The 18,470-nt window shown below is 51.4% G+C and overlaps 2 protein-coding genes across 6 annotated transcripts in view; one reads left to right on the forward strand and one right to left on the reverse strand.

Moving 5' to 3' along the window:
- LOC110392127 (glycerophosphodiester phosphodiesterase domain-containing protein 5) overlaps positions 1 to 10,779 on the reverse strand; it is a 196,220-nt gene extending 185,441 nt beyond the window's left edge. The window contains exons 1-4 of one of the 2 annotated variants that reach the window (XM_021384098.1): positions 9,894 to 10,779; positions 9,378 to 9,510; positions 6,886 to 6,963; positions 6,408 to 6,537 (exon numbers count right to left, since the gene is read on the reverse strand). The gene's annotated coding sequence lies outside the window, so the exon portion shown is untranslated. Of the gene's footprint in view, positions 1 to 6,407; positions 6,964 to 9,377; positions 9,522 to 9,893 lie in introns of those variants that run through there. The other variant, XM_021384099.1, reaches the window with a different exon arrangement.
- On the forward strand, positions 8,777 to 15,811 carry SERPINH1 (serpin family H member 1). 4 transcript variants are annotated; one of them, XM_021384107.1, is made up of 6 exons: positions 8,793 to 8,929; positions 9,808 to 9,851; positions 11,677 to 12,293; positions 12,473 to 12,571; positions 12,963 to 13,195; positions 13,378 to 15,811. In XM_021384107.1, exons 3-6 carry the CDS (start codon positions 11,711 to 11,713, stop codon positions 13,678 to 13,680), a joined length of 1,218 nt encoding a protein of 405 aa, XP_021239782.1. In that variant the 5' UTR covers positions 8,793 to 8,929; positions 9,808 to 9,851; positions 11,677 to 11,710; the 3' UTR covers positions 13,681 to 15,811. The 4 variants fall into 4 exon arrangements, with proteins under 4 accessions (XP_021239780.1, XP_021239781.1, XP_021239782.1 ...); XM_021384108.1 differs by having other exon boundaries at positions 11,680 to 12,293; XM_021384105.1 differs by lacking the exon at positions 9,808 to 9,851 and having other exon boundaries at positions 8,777 to 8,929; positions 11,680 to 12,293.

An 18,470-nucleotide genomic window follows, 5' to 3' on the forward strand; every position in this document is an offset into this window, starting at 1 on the left:
TCAGTTTCCCCAGCCCTTAAGCCCATCAGCCTCGCTTAGCTTCACAAAAGCCGGAAATCTGCAGCTGCAGACCTTGCTGTGTGATGAGTCAGACGTTCCAGCTCACAGCTGCTGAGCCCCGCGTGGCTGTGGCTGTCTCCACGAGCTGCCTTTGTCACTCTTCCTGCAGCCACATATATCCAAGAGCCTGAGAGTCTCATGAGCTTCAGGGCCCGCTTGGGAAGATGGGAAACCTTCCTAGGTTCAACGCTTCTGCTAGCAACAGAGCTGCATCTCCATCGGTATGTTGTGAATGAATATAACCCCTGGTCTCTGCTCTGACATGGGGAAGGAGAGAAAAGCCAGGGTGTATTTCCCTGCAGTGGCCAAACTGAACTCTAGGAACAGGTACTTGCCAAGGCTCGCGCTGCCAGGACAGCTGAACACAACAAGGCTTGGCCACGTGCTTTGCAAGACTTGCTGCATCCAGTGGCCGCAGGGCGATTTGCAAAGAAAAAGCAAAGAAACGTTTGCATTTGGAGGCATTTTTGTGCTTTTGGCAAAGGCTGCAGGCAGCTGGGGTTAATTCCACGATGGGAAGCAGAGGAAGGTTCACTGGACGACCGGCAGCATTCCTCTCTGCAAGTAATAAAGGAAGAAAAATGGAAATCTTGCAGTGGCTTTTGCCACCAACCCCGGAGCTGTGCTGGGATGCAGATCCAACCCTGGAAAAGTCGTTAACGTGGAGGTGCAGCCCCTTCACATCCAGAGCAAAACGCTCACAGATGACAATCGCCGACGTCGCTCTGCAAGAATGCGTCAGGGTTGCATCATGTGGGCTCCTTGAATTTTCCAGCAATCCTGCCCACTGCTGCTTTTCAGCCAGGCTTTCCCTTCAGATCCGTGCAGGAGCTCTCTGCCGGTGTATTTGCAACAGGCATAGACGTCGTATGGGGGTTTGGTGAGCAGGGACGTGTGAAAGATGTCCTTTTTTGATAAGGGTCCCGCATGCAGAAACAGTATTCTGGGATGCAGGGACAGAGAGAAATGTATTGCTGAATGCTTTAAATATTACGCGATGCTACGCATCTATCACGCGCTGCAAACTGACTTCAAAAATATTTCTGAAGTTGCAAAAAGCACTAAGAAGCTCAGAAATGCCGATTTTAGCTCAGCTGGGCAACCCTCATTGACACCAAGCACTCTTTGGACGCAGAGAGCACAGACGCTCCGCAGTGCTGAGCTCCATTCAGCACCAACGCACCCTCAACCCACCACCACCCAATCCCCCACCTCCACAACTGCCACCAGGCTCTTAATTTGGCTGAATTTGGACTCAGCTCCACGTCCAGGTGAAAGGACCCCACTGGTTGGGTGCTTGGAGAAGGTTCTGCCCTAGTGGGCGGTGGGCACGGCCCTGAGCTGCCGGAGCTCATGGAGCATTGAGATGCTGCTCTTGGCCATAGGGTTTGGGTTTGGGTGGTGCTGTGTGGAGCCAGGAGCTGGATTCAATGGTCCATGGGTGTCCTTTCCAACCCCAGATATTCTGTGGCTCTGTACTATAGTGTGACATTTGATGTGGGTGCATAGTGTCACCGCAAGCAAAGCTCCAGCAGCTCAAAGGACACAAGTGGTTTGGGTCCCACCAGGCCAGCACTGGGGACATGGCATGAGCTGGGGTCCCTGGGCAGGATGAAGCCCCCTCCCCTGCTGTATCTCTCTGGGCAGATTGTCCACTGTTTGCATAAGAGCAAACTTCAGGCTGCCAAGACCCCTCCTAAACGTCCCTCTGCTTACATATCCGCAGCACGTGGGCGACGAGCAGTGTTCGTGCTGTTTGTTCCTGTTGGATTGCTGCCCAGTGCAGGGGCTGCCGAGCCCCGAGTCTGTCTTTCCTTGGATTCATCCCTCCCTCCCCTCTTAGGGCCCCAAAAAGTGCACAACACAGCCCCAGCCCTGCCCTGCATTCACCCCCTATCCCATCACCATCCCAAGCGTCAGCGTTCTGCAGTTCAGCAAACCCAATGTCTAACAAGCCAGCCACTTCCAGGGACACCAGTAAGAATCCTGGGGCCCAAACCAGGCTGCCTTTGCGATGGTGACACACGCAGTTGTGCAAACTGCATGCTTACACATGTGCACACGTGTGCATGCACTGAGCCCGCCCCAGAGCTGTGCTGGAAGCTGCAGATTGGCTGGCGGGAGATTTCTCTCCAAGCAGGATCAGCTTTAGGGGCGTTCCTCCTCCAGAAGAAATGGTTTTCTTTTACATCTCGTGTCCTCCTAAGAGGCCTGAAATGTTGCTGTGCCACAGGGGAGGGGAGGGCAATGTGGGGCTGTACTTTGACAGCTTCAGCCCAATTTGAAGCAGAGGCAGAGAACTTGAAGCCTTCCCATTCCTCCTTGAAAACAGGCAGCCAGGAGCAGCCGAGGAGGAGCTGTCAATGGGGAAACTGAGGCCACAGCATCCCAAAGCATGGATCTCACCCGGCTCCTGCAGCCAAGAGGTGGACCTGGTGTTTGTGGGGCTGATGCAGCTGAAAATTGAATTGCTTGCTTGCAATTTTTCATTAGTTTCCTTGTAGAAGGGAGGGATGAGGAGCACAAACAGCTGGAAAGGGAAGTCCTGTTGGGAACTGGAAGAGGCTGCCCAAGAAGGTGAGGGAGTCACCATCCCTGGAGGTGTTCAGGAAACACACAGATGTTGTACTGAGGGACATGATTTAGTATGGAAATACTGGTGGAAGGTGGACAGTTGGACTGGATGATCCTGGAGGTCTTTTCCAACCTTGGTGGTTCTGTGAGTCCATGATTGGGTTTGCCTTGGCCTCAAATCAAAGCGTGGGACCTGAGGGGTGCTCCCTGGAAGGCAAACCCAGCCCTGAGCTGCAGGCACCCCCAAGGAAATCACTTTTATCCTTTCTTTTTATTCTTTTCCCCATTGCACAGGACAGGTTTGGGTCCGCCCCAGTGCCGCCCTTTCCATCCCAGAGCACCAGAGGAATTTCCCACCCTCCTCAACGTGCTGGCAGGGAACCCTGTGGATTTTGAACTTTTCTCTGGGGCATTAAACAGGGATTACAAAGCGGGATCAAGGGAGTTTCTCTCCTCTCTGCCCCGCGGTAAAGCAGCAGCTGGGGCCTCGCTGGCCTGTCCTGCCCTGCGTGTGCATCGCAACATTCCTGCCATAATCACGGGTGCGTGACCTCCTCCGGGGCAATCACTTGTTTTTCTCCTCCTCGTTCTCCTCCACCACATTTACTGAAGGAGCTTTCGCTGACCGTTCCAAAGCAGAGGATGTGTGCATCCACAGGGCCAGAACTTGCACTTTTAGGGCATGTAAGCCCATCCCAACACCTCCCAGAAGGCCAAGGCAGCTTCCTCTTGCTGCTGGGTGGCTGCATCCCACTGGTCCAGCTCCAGGGTTAACAGAAATGAGCTTTGCTCATTGCTGCTACAAACCAGACAGGCCAGGCCATGCATCCACGGGACTCTCAGCCTTTCAGCTTCGCTGCCCTCCTTTGTGTGCTGTCCGCTCAGACAAAGCTGCTCCCTCCCAGCCCCAGCCAAAACAGGAGCTGGGCACGGCTGCAAGCCAAAGAGGGGGAAAAATCACAGAAGGGCTGCAATGCTGCAGCAGCCACGGCTGCTTCCAGGCTCCATCCAGATCCATGTGCTCTGGTTTGGGAGAGGTTTTGCTGATGAAATTGAGATACATGCAAGCTCCTCAGCAGCCTCAGATAATCAGTGGTAACGCTGCTCTGGGAAAGTCTGAGAAATGGTCTGGGGAGAGCTGAACTGGTGTGGGAAGGTTTGAGCTGGTCCAGGAGGGATTCTTTAAGGCTGGGGCAGCTTCTCCACCCACCCCTGCTCCAAAAACAATGCCCAGGAGTGGGCAGGAGAAGCAGTGCAAAGGTGGAGGAGCATCCACACTGCTCAATCACAAGCAGAGGTGATAATGCTGTCACCACGTCACGCCGCAGGGACACGCGGTTTTAGGAACAAGCCACGCATCAAGCAGTGCCCCAGGCTTGCTGCATCCTCTGCAGGGAGATCAGATACACCCGGGTCAGGGCAATCCCAAACAGAAACTGAGGCTGGGTGACAAGGGGAAGGGGAGCCTGATCGAGGCTGGTTAAGCACTTGGCCAAGCAGTGGCACAGGCTGCTCAGGGAAATGGTGCAGTCACTGCAGGTGTTGCAGAACCATGGAGTTTTGGCACTGAGAGACACGGCCAGTGGGCATGGTGGGGGTGGGCTTGATCTTAGAGGTCTCTTCCAACTTTAATGATTCTGTGTTTCTATGAGTAAGCACTGCCTGGGACCTGCTTTAAAATGACCTCCTGTTGCCTCCGACCCAGCTCCATGCTCTTAACTGTGGGATTAGTGAACAGCTTTAACCCCCAGCCCCATTAAAGCCGAGAGGTACCCGAAGGGACTCAGTATCTCCTCAAGAAATGTTCTTCCTTGCCAGCCTTGCTTGCTCCTGGAAAGCAGAAATCCTTCACCAGCACTGTCTCATGGCAGCTTAGAAGATGCCAGACTCTAATATGGAAAAAGAAGGGTGAGAGTGTCCCAGGTCACCGCAGCCTACAAGAACGGGTAAACGTACAAAGCTGCAGGAGTTTATATTTCAAAAGTTCTGTCCAAACAGCAGGGTCTGGTTTCACTTGCTGTTGCAGGACGACACCGTTCCTGTGATTTATCACTGAGTGAATCAGTAACACTGCTTTACAAAAGCCAGGCCAGCCAATCACGGCAGCATTCTCCCATTCGCGTTACGGCTGCAGGGCTGGGGGCAGGACTCCCAGCACCACCCGGATCCTTCCAGCCCCCACCCCAGGGACTGCAGTTCTGATGCAATAAATCCCCATCTTGTTTATCGGGGTGCGTAGGCTCAGATCCCTACCACAAGATTCTTGTTCTTTATGATCATTTTGTTACTGACTGGACCCAAGCACCTGAACAAAGCATCTTCTGCAGCTCACTGGGAGCTAGGATTTTGCACAGGACACTTACAGCCATGGGACGTGGCTTCTGCTCTTCAGTTTGTTCTTCAGATGTGCAAACATTTAGATGATCTTAAAGGCCCCTTCCAACCCAAACCATTCTGTGATTTGATTGCTCTGTATGATTTTTTTTGCTCCATATGCATTATCATAGAATCACCAAGGTTGGAAAAGACCTCCAAGGTCATCCAGTCCAACCATCCACCCACCACCAATATTTCCCCACTAAACCATGGCCCTTAGTACAACAACACTGGCCATGCCTTATTTCCAAGTCAGTGGACTAAAGTGTGTTTGGCCATTATATACATCCAATAGGTACATACAAAATCTGGGTAAATCTAGTGTCCATGCATTCAATTGATACTACCAGCAAGAGTTTAGCAGAGAAACTGAGCTAACGATGGAATCATAATTAAGCGAAGCATCGCACTGACCCATTTGTTAATGGGTTAACAAAACTGTTAAGACTTTAGGGTCAGAACTGTTGCAAGAAGTAACTGAAACATCAAAATTAAACGACTCAGGGGCATTACTGCAGTGCATGTTAAAACGCTTCTGACGGAAGAACCTGAGGAGCTCCACAAATCCCTGCTTACGATTATATTCTTGTACTACACTCACTGGGAGGAAGAGAACACGCGCTACCGCCAGCGATCACAGACTGCACCTCTGCAGCAACAGCGGTGCTGAGGCATCACTGCAGCCCTTGGTAGATCCTTAAACGAAGCCTTTCCATCCCTAGGGGCACAACCACGCTGGAAATAGCTCTGCTGTTCCAAAGAAATCCACGCGGGCCGGCGGGAGGGGAGGAGCTGTGCCTTTTGGCAGCCGGGCCTTTCATTACGGAGCGGAGAAGACGGAAGAAGGCAACTCCCAGCATCGCTCCCCCCCCCTGCTCCTCTCCCATCCCACCGCCTTCGGATCTCCTACGTGGCACTGTGGGGGCAGGGAGCGCCTCTGAGCCCGGCTGAGCTCGGAAAGCATTTGATGGCAGCAGAAATATCCCCCCGCCGGGCAGATCAGCCCCATTCCCACTGTTTTTGCCCTGGAAAATAGGATCCCGACCAGGATTTGGGGAGAACGCGCTCCTTTTTTGCATGTACACAGGATTGAGTGGGGTTATCTGAGAGCAGCGCATCCAGGATTGCGTTGTCTGGGGGGATACATTTGGAGTGCAGGGCAATTAATGACAGCACGAATCGGGAGAATAGTAGGGGGGGAAATCAGGCAAAGGTTTGTGCTGGCTGCCTGTCCTCAGTCACAAAGAACTAATTTTATTCAACTCCACACTCCCCTTACGGAGGCAAGTCCGTTATAAGTACTCTGTCAAAGGAGTTTAGTGCTTGAGAAGGATGAAAAGCTTTACAATTTATTTTAAATTTTACTGGGAAGGACAAAAAAAAAAAGACATCCTTACCTGGGAAGTGATGAGACAGAAGGGTTGGAAGGTGGAGCAATCCAAAACCTGGCAGAGGAAAGCAGCTGCTGCTGGCAGCTTGAAGGAGCTCTTCTGGTTTCTCAGCTGGTCCAGATCAGCACCACTTCACCTGTGGATTGACTGCTTGCAACCGGCAAATTCTATTCCTTCGCTCCATAGTAATAAAGCAAAGATTGTGCCATAAAAACCCCGGGGACACACACTGATCCAAATCCAAGAATTCAACTCCGAAGAGAATTATTCCAAGTGTGTACTGGTGTGCAACAACACGATGCTCAAGGTGCTGCAGAACCCTCTCTCCCCCTGGGTCCCTCCCAGAAGGAAGCCAGTCTCCAAGCATCACCACCATGAGGTCATTATCACTGAAAAGACTCCAAGATCCCCAAGTCCAACCCCAACCCATGCCCACTGACTGTGTCCCTAAACCCCGAGGCATGGAAGATCTGAGCTAAGGTACCTGCCTGGATGCACAACGCCCAGGGAAGCCGCCAGCTGGAAATGCAGTTTGTTCAGGCATTTCTGCACGTGCACCTCGCTGAAAAATAAATAAAACCATCACATAAAGCCAGAAAGGACTTCCAGCTTGGCACCCAAAACGTTGCCCAGTGAGCGGGACCTTTGGCACTTTTCCCCTAGCACAGCTCTTGTGCAAACAGCACCGCGTGGATCCATTCAGCTGTACTAAAGGGTGTTGGGAAGGGCCTTCTCTCAGCCAGAAGCAAACAGCTGGTGAGCAGAATGAACCCGCTATCTGCTGCTGCTGTTATCACGTTCTCGTTGCTGCAAAGCGTGCTGTGAGCAGCACGGTCAGAGGAACACACGTCCTGGGTTGCAATCAGAGCTGGTGAATCGCAGCTGGGGGAAAAGTTTGTACAAGGGGGGCTCTTGGTGCTGCTTTCTGGAAGTGGTGGAGTGATGCGATGTGAGGGGGTGGAAAGTGGGAAGAGAAGTTGATTCCAGCACGAGGTGCTTGCAGAACAGAGCTGCGGGAAGTAGACTGGAGGCTCTTTTCTACAAGAGGTAGCAAGATGCTGAGACATTTGTCTTCTGAGGGCAATTTGCAGAGCCAAACCCAGCATTATTGGGGGGAAATTCTTCATGCAGAGGGCACTGCTGCCCAGAGCTGTGGGTGCCCCATCCCTGGAAGTGTTCATGGCCATGGATGGAGCCCTGGGCACCCAGCGTCCCTGCCCATGGAGGGATGGGGTTGGGTGGCCTTTAAGGTCCCTTCCAACCCAAACCAGTCTGTTACTCTGTCATTCTACGATACCATGATTAGAAGCAAAGGGAAACATAGACCTCAGCTACACAACACAGGGATGCAGCATCCTCCTGGTGACGTGGTGCTTATCAATGAGCACGCTGTTTGATTACTGGATGCGACCTAGAATATCGCTGTGCCCCTGTGGGGCTGCCAGATTGCCACTGGAAAAAAACCATCCCACACTGGCTTAAAAATGAGACAAGGGGTGAAACCAAGTGGAGTTCAATTCTTGTGACTCAGCAGAGAAGCTTCTCCAGGGCACATTCCTTGCTGGAGATGCTCTCCACCAGCCTGACACTGGCTGTCCACGGCTTAACTCTTTCCATATTATTTTGGGGCTGTGAAGATTTGCTGTTGTAACACACCAACCGAAGACGACCCCTTTCCAAACAGCAGAATAACCGCTGGGAATTAGGATTTCAACATCAGGTTCGTGTTATTATGAAGAATAGACACCAAGAAACCTGCTAACCTACGGGGCAGGTGAGGTCTGGAAGCGTGGGAGATGCGATGGGTAACGGGATTCAGCCCTGCTGCTGCGGAAAAGGAGATGGGGGGGTTAATGCAGGTGGGGAGATGGATGGAGATGCAGTGTCTGTGGGATATGGTATGATAAGGAAAACTGGGCTACAGAGAAACCTGCAGATTGGCCATCAGGTCCCTGCAGAGCACATGCAGGTCTCCTTGGGGACATTTCAGAAGGCAAAATGTGGCTCAAAAGTGAAGTTAGACGTTAAACCTCTGCTGCCTGTGGCCACGGCTGGTCCACTGGGCAGAGCCCGCTGCAGCACCCTTAAATGCCAGGGAGCATGACACCCTGCAAGAAGAGCAGTGACACTCCGCACCCGAGTAATGACGCCCTGCAAAAAAACCTGTTGATCCCCCTCCTCATGCACCAACAATCACTGGGGGAGGGGGGGAGGGCGCTGGGGGCACCCAACAAGCTGTTCCAGAACCCCGTATCAATGCAGGAGCCCCATTAGGGCTCAGGCTCTCCCCCAGCCCCCCAGACCCCCCCGTTTCCAGCAGCAGGGCCGCCCGCTCCCTGCCATTGGTGGGAGGCCGGGAGAGCTTACTCGGATCCTCCCCTTCCTCTCTCCCTCCCCAGGCTGGATTTTTTTTTTTTGAGAGGTTTTTCCCAACTTCCAGAAGTTTCTTGCCGGCCCCTTATATACCCCCTCCTCGGGTCTGGGAGGTGCACAGGGGAACTGAGCCCTGATCCCGAACTGCTCTGAAGGTAAAAGAGGGGGGGGAGCCCTGGGGCACCCCCACTGCCAAGGGAGGGGGATGCAGGTTGTTATTTGGGGGCTGCCTGCTGCTGGCTGGCCCCATAGGGCAGGGGTATGGGGAGCGGAGGGGGTTGGGGGGTGAGGGCTTGCATGGAGGTGGATTGGGGGGAATGTGGGTGGGTTTTGGGGATGCGGTGCCCCATGAGCTGTTTTGCCCAGCTGTGCCAAAGGGAAAGCATTAAAAGATCCCCACCACTTCGCTAGAGGTGACTGCAGTGTAGCTGAACCCAGGAGAAGCTTTTTTGTGGGGGGAGAAGAAGGGAATTATGGAAGCGCCAGCTTGGTCTGAGGCTGGAGAAAGCCTCCAGCTCCTGCCCAGCCTTGGGGACCTAGGGGACCAGCGCTCAGCATAAGACTACTAACCTCGTCCCTCTGCCTGCCTTAACAAAGCCTCACCTCCTCCTGCCGGCGCAGAAATAATGGCATTTGCTCCAAAGTCCTGGTCCTGGCCGGTCCCCGAGAGCCCCGCGGAGCGATGCGGGATGCCACGCTGGCACGGGGCGTCCCCTCGTAGGGCTGGGCTGGAGGGCTGCAAGAGAGGATGCAGTCGGTTGCACATTCCACCACTGCTATCTGGACCTATCTCAACCCTGGGTTATCAATTCACCCATCATCTCACTCCTCATCGAAGAAGAGGAGAAATTTCTCCATCTCGCCGCTGTGGGCTGCGTCATTCATCACAGCCCAATGCCCCAGGCCGATTTTTTTTTTTTTTTTTTTTTTGCCATTTTCTGAAGAAATGAAGCGTTTTTAAGCTGAGGATGTAAGCGGTGTGGGCAGCGGGTTGCTCGCAAGAGAACTACTCCCTGTATCTGTTTTCTTTCAGAATGAACAAGGCAAACGTTGACCTCACTATGAAACAGTTTCAAGGTATCTTTAGAAAGAAAAGGGGGCAAAAAAGAAAAGAAATACCGTCCAATTTTAAATGCCCGCCCGATGTTACGTGCACCTTCAAGTGCGTCAAGAGCAGTTCTGAGCCCTTTGCTCAAACTGTGGCTTTGGGGCAGCACTTCCCTCCAACAGAAGGCTTGCTCCCAAAAGGCCTTTAGGATATAAATTGCTACGTAACTCCCATGCTGGCAATGGGTTCCCGGTGCAACTGCGCACTCTCTTTGCTTCGGGCTATGTGCGTGCGTGCTTCCTTCCATATGTAATCCCAGCGGGCCCTTCGCTTCCTGCTCGCTTTGCTTTAACCCTGAAACCGCTGTGTTCTCATCCCCGTGTGTACTGGGATGGTCCTAAGCAGGGTGTGAGGACAGGACCAGGGGATGCAGCCCCACGGCAGCCCTGCGTGTGATGCACCGGGCTGGGAAAGCTGGCTTTGGGCACGAAATTGGAATTTAAGGGCTGGGAGCGTGCCATCAGCAAGCTTGGCTGTGAGCACTGTAAAGCTGGGAGGCAGGAAAGGTCGAGCTAGAGACGGGGTGTAGGCAGATGGTTGCTCATTGCAAATACATTTTGCTGCCCACTCAGTAGAGAGGGAGGCCAAACAACCCACTGGAGGACACGTGCATTCATTTGGAGCTGTGTTCCAAAGAGCTTTCAGGCCCAGCGTTTAGGATTGGTCAGGCTGAGGATGTGTTTTAGCTCGGAGACCTCAATGGGGATGTGCACTTACGTCGAGATGCATCCATCTGATGCACATCCATGCTAAGGAGGAGGAAAGTGGGGGTTCAGCACCTCCCTCTGTTTGCTGACTCCCTAGCAGAGCCGAGCAGGCAAAACCAAGAGCTGCACAGCCAGCCTCGGATCTGCTGGTCAGGCACTGGCAGAGGCTGCCCAGAGAGCTGGGGGGGTCACCGTCCCCAGAAGTGTTACAGAACCGTGGGGATGTGGCACTGAGGGACGTGGTCAGTGGGCACTGTGGGGGAGGGGTTGGACTAGATGATCTTAGCAGTCTTCTCCAACCTTAAAAATAGTGAGATTCTGAGGGCCCATCTGACTCGTGGGAAGCTCATGTGCTCCATCTAGCGACCAAAAAGCTGAGCACTGGGTTCTGTGAGGGTCCCCAGGGAAAAGAACCCTCGCCATAAATTAGCCCCAGGATGGGCTGGCACTGTGCTACATGGCCCTTGGGCAGCAGAAACATCCCACTTTTAGCTTTTTCTGACCAGTGCAGAGGTTTGAGCTGCTGCTCTGGGGGCAGAAATACCAGTCGATCCCATTCCCTCACCCTTCCTTCAGTCACTGACTGTAACATAGAATAAAAAGTAATGGTCTCAAGTTCCAACAAAGGAGGATATTAGGGAAAATTTCTTCTCTGAAAGGGTGGTCAAGTATTGCCACAGGCTGCCCAGGGAGTGGGGGAGTCAGCATCACTGGAGGTGTTCCAGAACCGTGGGGATGTGGCACTGAGAGATGTGGTCATTGGGCACGGTGGGGTGGGCTGGGAATCTTGGAAGTCTGCTCCAGTGTTCATGATGCTGTGATTCACCGTGAACATAAAATAATACAGTAAAAAGAGGTTAGAAAGGAAGCTTTCATTCAAAAATGCTCAGGTCCTGCATTTCAGATGCAGCCTGGTCCTTTGCTTGAGGGAAGGCCCAGTGTGGAGTTGGGATCATTGCAACGCAAGCAAAGCACTGATGCGGATTCTCCTGCAGCCTAGGCCTAGATTTCACTGGATGAGCCCCAGAGTCTCTAAATGCTCCAGGAAAGGCTTGGGCTGCACTAACAGTGAACCCTTCCTGCCCAGCAGGTCCCCAGACGTGTTGGGTGCTGCCGAAACCATGTGGATTTTTCTGGTGCTCGCTCTCTGCGGCCTCGCAGCGGCCGTGCCCTCGGAGGACAGGAAGCTGAGCGACAAGGCGACAACGTTGGCCGACCGCAGCACGACGTTGGCCTTCAACCTCTACCACGCCATGGCGAAAGACAAGAACATGGAGAACATCCTGCTGTCCCCCGTGGTCGTGGCTTCTTCCCTGGGCCTCGTGTCCCTTGGGGGCAAGGCCACGACTGCCTCCCAAGCCAAGGCCGTGCTCAGCGCAGACAAGCTGAATGATGACTACGTGCACAGCGGGCTGTCGGAGCTCCTCAACGAGGTGAGCAACAGCACGGCCCGCAACGTTACCTGGAAGATCGGCAACCGCTTGTACGGCCCTGCCTCCATCAACTTCGTCGATGAGTTTGTGAAGAACAGCAAGAAACACTACAACTACGAGCACTCCAAGATCAACTTTCGGGACAAGAGGAGCGCCCTGAAATCCATTAACGAGTGGGCGGCCCAGACCACGGATGGGAAACTCCCAGAAGTCACAAAAGATGTTGAGAAAACTGATGGAGCCCTTATCGTCAACGCCATGTTCTTCAAGCGTAAGTGCTGCTGCTTTCAGTTCTTGCTATAGGTGACCCAAGCCCACCTTAAGCCCGTATACAGCGGCCTAAATGGGGAGATAAACAAATCTTGGGTCCACCGGAAGGATATGGTTTTTCAGAGCATGATATTACTTGCTGCTCCCTTTTCTCAAATGCTGAATTTCTCTCTCCTGTAGCTCACTGGGATGAGAAGTTCCATCATAAGATGGTGGACAACCGTGGCTTCATGGTGACCCGTTCCTACACGGTGGGCGTTCCAATGATGCATCGTACGGGTAAGTTGCAAACCTTGTGCCCCATGCCAAGACCAGGTGGAATTTTGCTTGCTGCTGCTCAGTTTTGCACCAACTGCTTCTAAGATAATTTTGCTTCATGGGCAATGAGTGAGCGAGAACAAAGCACGGCGTGCTTGCTCTGCTGATTCAATCTCTGAGCAGAGAGAATCCAGATTTGCTGTTAGGAACAAATTCTAGCACATGACATGAATGAGAACCACTATTAGGAGTTGTTGCCAATTCCAGTGAAGCTGGGCCAGTTCCCAAAATGGCACTGAGGCTTTCTTCCCTCAGTGTCAGTGGAGCCCAGGATGAACTGGCAAAAAAAGTTGTGGGTATTTTGCCCATGCCCTGCATCTCACCATTTCTTATCTCTGATTCTGACTTCAAGGTCTCTACAATTACTATGACGATGAGGCAGAGAAGCTCCAGGTGGTAGAGATGCCACTGGCTCACAAGCTCTCCAGCATGATCTTTATCATGCCAAACCACGTGGAGCCTCTGGAGAGGGTTGAGAAACTGCTGAACAGGGAACAGCTAAAGACCTGGGCCAGCAAGATGAAGAAGAGATCTGTGGCCATTTCACTGCCTAAGGTCGTCCTGGAAGTCAGCCATGACCTTCAGGTAAAGGAGGTCCTTGAATAAAGCAGTTAAGCCTTCCAGTTCTTTGGGGTGGGAGAGAGAAGAGTAGAATAATGGGCTGCCTGGGCTAGATGACCTTTTTCCAGCATCTAGACTGACAGTGGATGGAATGGATTGCACTGTGTCATGTCTGGGAAGGTTGCTGACCTCTCTTCTCTTCCTAGAAACACTTGGCTGACCTGGGCCTGACAGAAGCCATTGACAAAACCAAGGCTGATCTGTCAAAGATCTCTGGCAAGAAAGATCTTTACTTATCCAATGTCTTCCATGCCGCTGCTCTTGAATGGGACACAGATGGGAACCCCTACGATGCTGACATCTACGGCCGAGAGGAGATGAGGAACCCCAAGCTCTTCTATGCTGACCACCCCTTCATCTTCATGATCAAGGACAGCAAAACCAACTCCATTCTCTTCATCGGCAGGCTCGTGAGGCCCAAAGGAGACAAGATGCGTGATGAGTTGTAGTTTTTTTCCGGAGCTTGTTTTGGTTTGCGTGTTTTTTAGGGGGGGATTTCAAAAAAGGGGAAACACTATTTTGTATCCTTCTCGAACTATGGGTGCTATTCAGACCAGGGTGCATTGTGATGAGAAACCAGCATACACTTTACCTCACCCCCAAAATACTCCATTGCACAAACCCACCTCCAGAGAACAGGGGAGCCTGGCACAGTAAGTCACCAAGAGCGGACAGGAACTGGCACGCGTTGTCTCAGCTCTTCAGTTGAGATGTTTGGGCTGATGCCTCCTTCCTCCCTGCACTAGAATTAAGCCTCCTGCTCAGTACCTTGCTACAACCATCAGCCCTGCAAGGGCGCATGCCCTCCACCCTTCCATCTCTAATGCTTTTGTGCACTTAATTCTGCCTCCTTTTTCCCTGCTTCGGTGCTATGGAGCACCATGCTAAAGCTGCTCTGATTCTTTTGCAGTTGTTTCTTGCTTGTGGCAGAAGGCAAAAGTACGCTTAGCTCAAGTGGTACAAAACAGAAAACCAGGGCTGATGCTGTGCTCCAGCCCCAGGTGCACCACTGGGAGCAGAACAAGACACTGATAACAAGTAGGAACTGAAATCCTATGGAGCTGTGCCTTTCTGTCCTGCCTAACCCTGCTCTGGATGGCTGATGGATGCCTCACCAGCACCAAGTCATCAGCTCCTTAGCTAAATTACTGTAGAGCCAGGTGCAGCTTTGGTCTGCGTTCTGCAGCAGTAGGTGGCTTTGGGATGTCAGCAGAGAGACCAGAGAGACAGGCTTCTAGAAAGAGACAACTGTGGAATTAATGTAAGTGCCTCTCTGAGAATCATGAGGTGGCTTTTGGGCCAACAACTACAATTAAACTAACCGGGCAAATGGAGGAACTTCTGGTGCTCCTGCGTCAGCACACAGGGCTGTGAAAGAGTTTACACTGTGAAGGTTCCCCTAGTTACAAGCAGGGCTGGTACCCATCAGCTCCTGTACCACACCAAGGGACAACTCTGCTGGCCTCTAGAAAGGAGGTGGACCAAGGCTCACTTCCACTTGCATCAATATAAACTTTAGAGCTTCCTTTACCTGACTGCCTAACGTCCCTTTTCTGCAGCTCCTCTCTCTTCTTTAGCTCCCTGTTGGCTGACCTGGATATGGGCACGCTGAAAAACAAATGTATTTATAATTATATACGTATTTATGTCTGATAATTAACAAGTTTCATAGCCTGCTCCAGCCTAAACTTGGAGGTTTTTCCTATCTTCCTCAGATTAATGGACATTGTCCAGTTAATCCTACTTAAATAACTGATGCAACGCCAAGAGCATTGTAGCATGTGTCAGATAAGCCTTGCTATGCACTGAGACGTATTGCAAAGCAAGACATGACAAGATTATTGAAGTAAGAGAAATCTGGGTGTCATGTTAGCAGCAGCTACTTGGAACCAGCAAGGACAGTGTGACTGCATTGCTTTTCTTTGTTTTCCTGCCAATGCAATTGCTGTCATACAAGCCCAGTACTGCATTTTTTTCAGAACATCCATGTGACTGTTTCCACTTATTTATTAACAACCGAGAAGTTGTTACCTCTTGCATCTTACCAGGCATCTCATACAGCAAAAAAAAATACAACTTGCAACTCCAAGTTTAACCTGACTGCATCTTCTCCAGATTTGCAAGTTTGACAGTTGCAGAAAAGCAGGTCTGCCCTAACTCCCACCCAAGCCAGCCACACAGGGAGCTCTTGTCCTCAGTTTCTTCCTAGTTTGTACTCCCAGCTGCTTTCCTGACTGTTGGGCAGAGGAGGGAACCCACAAGGTCGTACCCAGATGCAGAGGAAGCCTCAAACCCAGCGTGTATGCTAGACACAACCCGATGAATCAGCGCACTGAAACCCACATGCTGTACCACGTTATGGAAGATGGGGTGGGGGGGGGAGAGAAGGGGAGGGCAAGGCAACAGAGAGTGTGAGCAACCTGCATCACGTGGATGCAGTTGTCCAGTGGCTTTTATTGTCTGTTCTTGTACCACACGATGACAGTTGTATAATTTTGAAATAAAACTTTTTCAGTGAACCTCTGGGCAGCCACACCAACCTGCAGGGCTTGGCCGGAGACCAAATACTATTTTTAAAAAGCTTACAGAAATTCCTTGCCATTATTAAATCCGGCGTGCCTTAATCTGGAACTTATAGACCAGTGCTACACATACACATGTGAATTCCCATGATGTCTGTGTCACGGGAGAGGAGTTCTATTATTGAGCATGCAAACCTTCAAGTGTCCTGCATCTCTAACACTTCACAGACAGGAGGACCTACTGCCCTCCCCTGCTGGGACATTCAGCTGGGCAGCAAATAGCTCAGATAAAACATAAATATAGCACTGCATCTATTAGACAGCCTTGCTGACTGCTCAACTCAAAGCTTCTCTGGCTGGGATCCAGTTGAAGCAAACAGAGGAGGAAAAACACAAGTAAGAACCTGCAGCTTCAGACAACACAAAGCTAGGTCTCAGAAAATCTGACAAGGTCACACTCTGCTGGCCTGTGTTCTCCCACTGCTGGAAAGGGATTGACGTGCTGGCTATCCAAGCAACCATCTGCCACTCAGCCACAAGCAAAGAGAGCTGCAGATATCTCCCCTTCTCCCTGTGCCAAAACAGCACATCTTAGGCAGGTGCACACATCCATGAACAAATCCCCAGACTGAAAGAGAACCAGGTGCTTGCTGGATCACAGCCTTTTTTACTGCAGAAAACTGCAGCACCCACCCCCAGCACCAACCTTGGCAGTCCTACACCACCATCTACAACAGCATCGTTGCAAAAAAGTTAAAAGCTATTGCAGATCTTCCAGAGCTCCCAAGCCTTTCTTATTCCCACACTGTCTTGTTACAAACTTGTGTTTTTTTATTGGTGGGGGGACAGGACTCTAAAGACATAAGAAACTGAAACACTTAACTAGTAAAGCTTTGTCCACTGTAAGATGTGAATGGAAGCCTGAAATCAGATTTGTTCTCTAAGACCCTGAGACGACACAGCTGTTTCTACCAAACCTACCCAGCTTCCCAGGCAGCACTCTGCCAGGCCAGCTTTCCAGGAGCCCGGTCAGAGATGCCAGGAACAGGAAAGCTGAGGCTCGTGTTCACAGATTGCCAGGCAGACCGGTTTCTGACGCTGTCAGTTGGAAATTCCAGTTCCTAAGTTGCCTGCCTAGTTCCTGCAGAGAATCCTACGATGGCTTGAGTTGGAAGAAACCTTAAAGCCCTCTGCCATGGGCTGGCTGCCCCCATATCGGGCTGCTCAGGTTCCCATCCAGCCTGCCCTTGAATGCTTTTCAGGGATGGTGAATCCACAGGATGCTCTGGCCAGCCTGTGCCAGTGCCTCACTGGCCCCTAAGTAAATTTCCCCTCTTTGTTTAAAGCCATTCACACTTGTCTTATCCCTACCAGATCATGCAAAAAGTCAGTCTCCCTGCTGCTTGTAAGCTCCACTCAAGTACTGAAAGGCTGCAAGTATGGCCCTCCAGAGCCTACCCTTCTCCAGGCTGAACAAGCTCAGGTCCCTCAACCTTTATATACAGGAGAGGTGCTCCATCCTCTGAGCATCCCCGTGCCCTCCTCTGGACCAGCTCCCACAGCCCCACATCCATCCTGTGCTGGGGGCCCCAGGCCTGGACGCAGTGCTCCAGATGGGGCCTCACGATGGCAGACAGAGGGGGACAGTCCTCTCCCTGCCCGCTGCCCCTCCCTGTTGGTGCAACCCAGGGGACTGCTGCCTTCCAGGCTGCAAGCATGCACTGCTGGCTCCTGTCCTGCTTTTCTCCATCAGGAGCTCCATGTCCTTCTCCCCAAGGCTGCTCTCAGTGAGTTCTTCTCCCATCTGTATTCTTATCTGGAACTGCCCGAACCCAAGTGCAATAGAAAATGGGAAACTGGATGTAAAGGCACTCCTCCTACGGAAAAAAAAAGCTTCCAAGTTTGTAGAATTCCAGTTAATGAAACAAATGAGTTCTGAATCCAAACAAAAAGCAACTGCTCATCATTATCTCTTGTGGTATGCACAACAGTGTCTTCCTGTAACAGCATCAGACTTCAAGAATACAGCCTGAAAGTTAACTGAGTGCTCAGCCTGACTCCTCCAGCTACAGGGCTTTCACTACATCACAACAGACAAGAACAGCACCAACACTCTGCAGAAGCAATGGAACAGAAGTGATAACACATCCCTGTCTACCAGCTAGGCACTCTGATGGCAGAATTAGCCTTGAAATCTCATTCTCAACTTAAGGATCTACCTATGCGACCCTACAGCTCATTAAAGCCAGTTTGCAATACAGCAACAAATTAACAGACTGTCTATTCAAGCCTCAAAGGAAGATGAGTCTTTCTCAACCATTTAAATGTATATGGATTTAAGTGCTTAGGACAGGTTTGAAATCTACATACACGCAAATAAATGTACTTTTTTTTTTCCCCACTAAGTAATGTGTGAATGCCTACAATGAAGTTTCACAGAATCACAGAATACCCTGAGTTGGAAGGGACTCACATAAGGGTCCATGAGTACAATTCTTGGCTCCACAAAGAACCACCCAAAATTCAATTCCTATTTCTGTTGTCCAAATGCATCCTGAATGCTGGCAGACTCGGTGCCATCATCCCCTATCACCAATGACCAAGGTTACTTCTCCCTAACAGGAGCTGTAACGCTCTTCTCCGTAGCCCTGAAAGCCACACAGCAAACATCTCTCAGTGATAAGGGAAACTGAAGCACAGAGGTGGAAAAAGCATGT

The sequence above is a fragment of the Numida meleagris genome, chromosome 1 (genome assembly GCF_002078875.1).
Source record: "Numida meleagris isolate 19003 breed g44 Domestic line chromosome 1, NumMel1.0, whole genome shotgun sequence".
NCBI classification, from domain to species: domain Eukaryota; kingdom Metazoa; phylum Chordata; class Aves; order Galliformes; family Numididae; genus Numida; species Numida meleagris.

Excerpts from the sequence above, each read along its gene's own strand:
- SERPINH1 (XM_021384105.1), top strand. The coding sequence starts at position 11,711 with ATGTGGATTTTTCTGGTGCTCGCTCTCTGCGGCCTCGCAGCGGCCGTG. Across the intron at positions 12,294-12,472 it reads CAACGCCATGTTCTTCAAGC|CTCACTGGGATGAGAAGTTC; the intron begins GTAAGTGCTGCT and ends TCTCTCCTGTAG. Across the intron at positions 12,572-12,962 it reads TCCAATGATGCATCGTACGG|GTCTCTACAATTACTATGAC; the intron begins GTAAGTTGCAAA and ends TCTGACTTCAAG.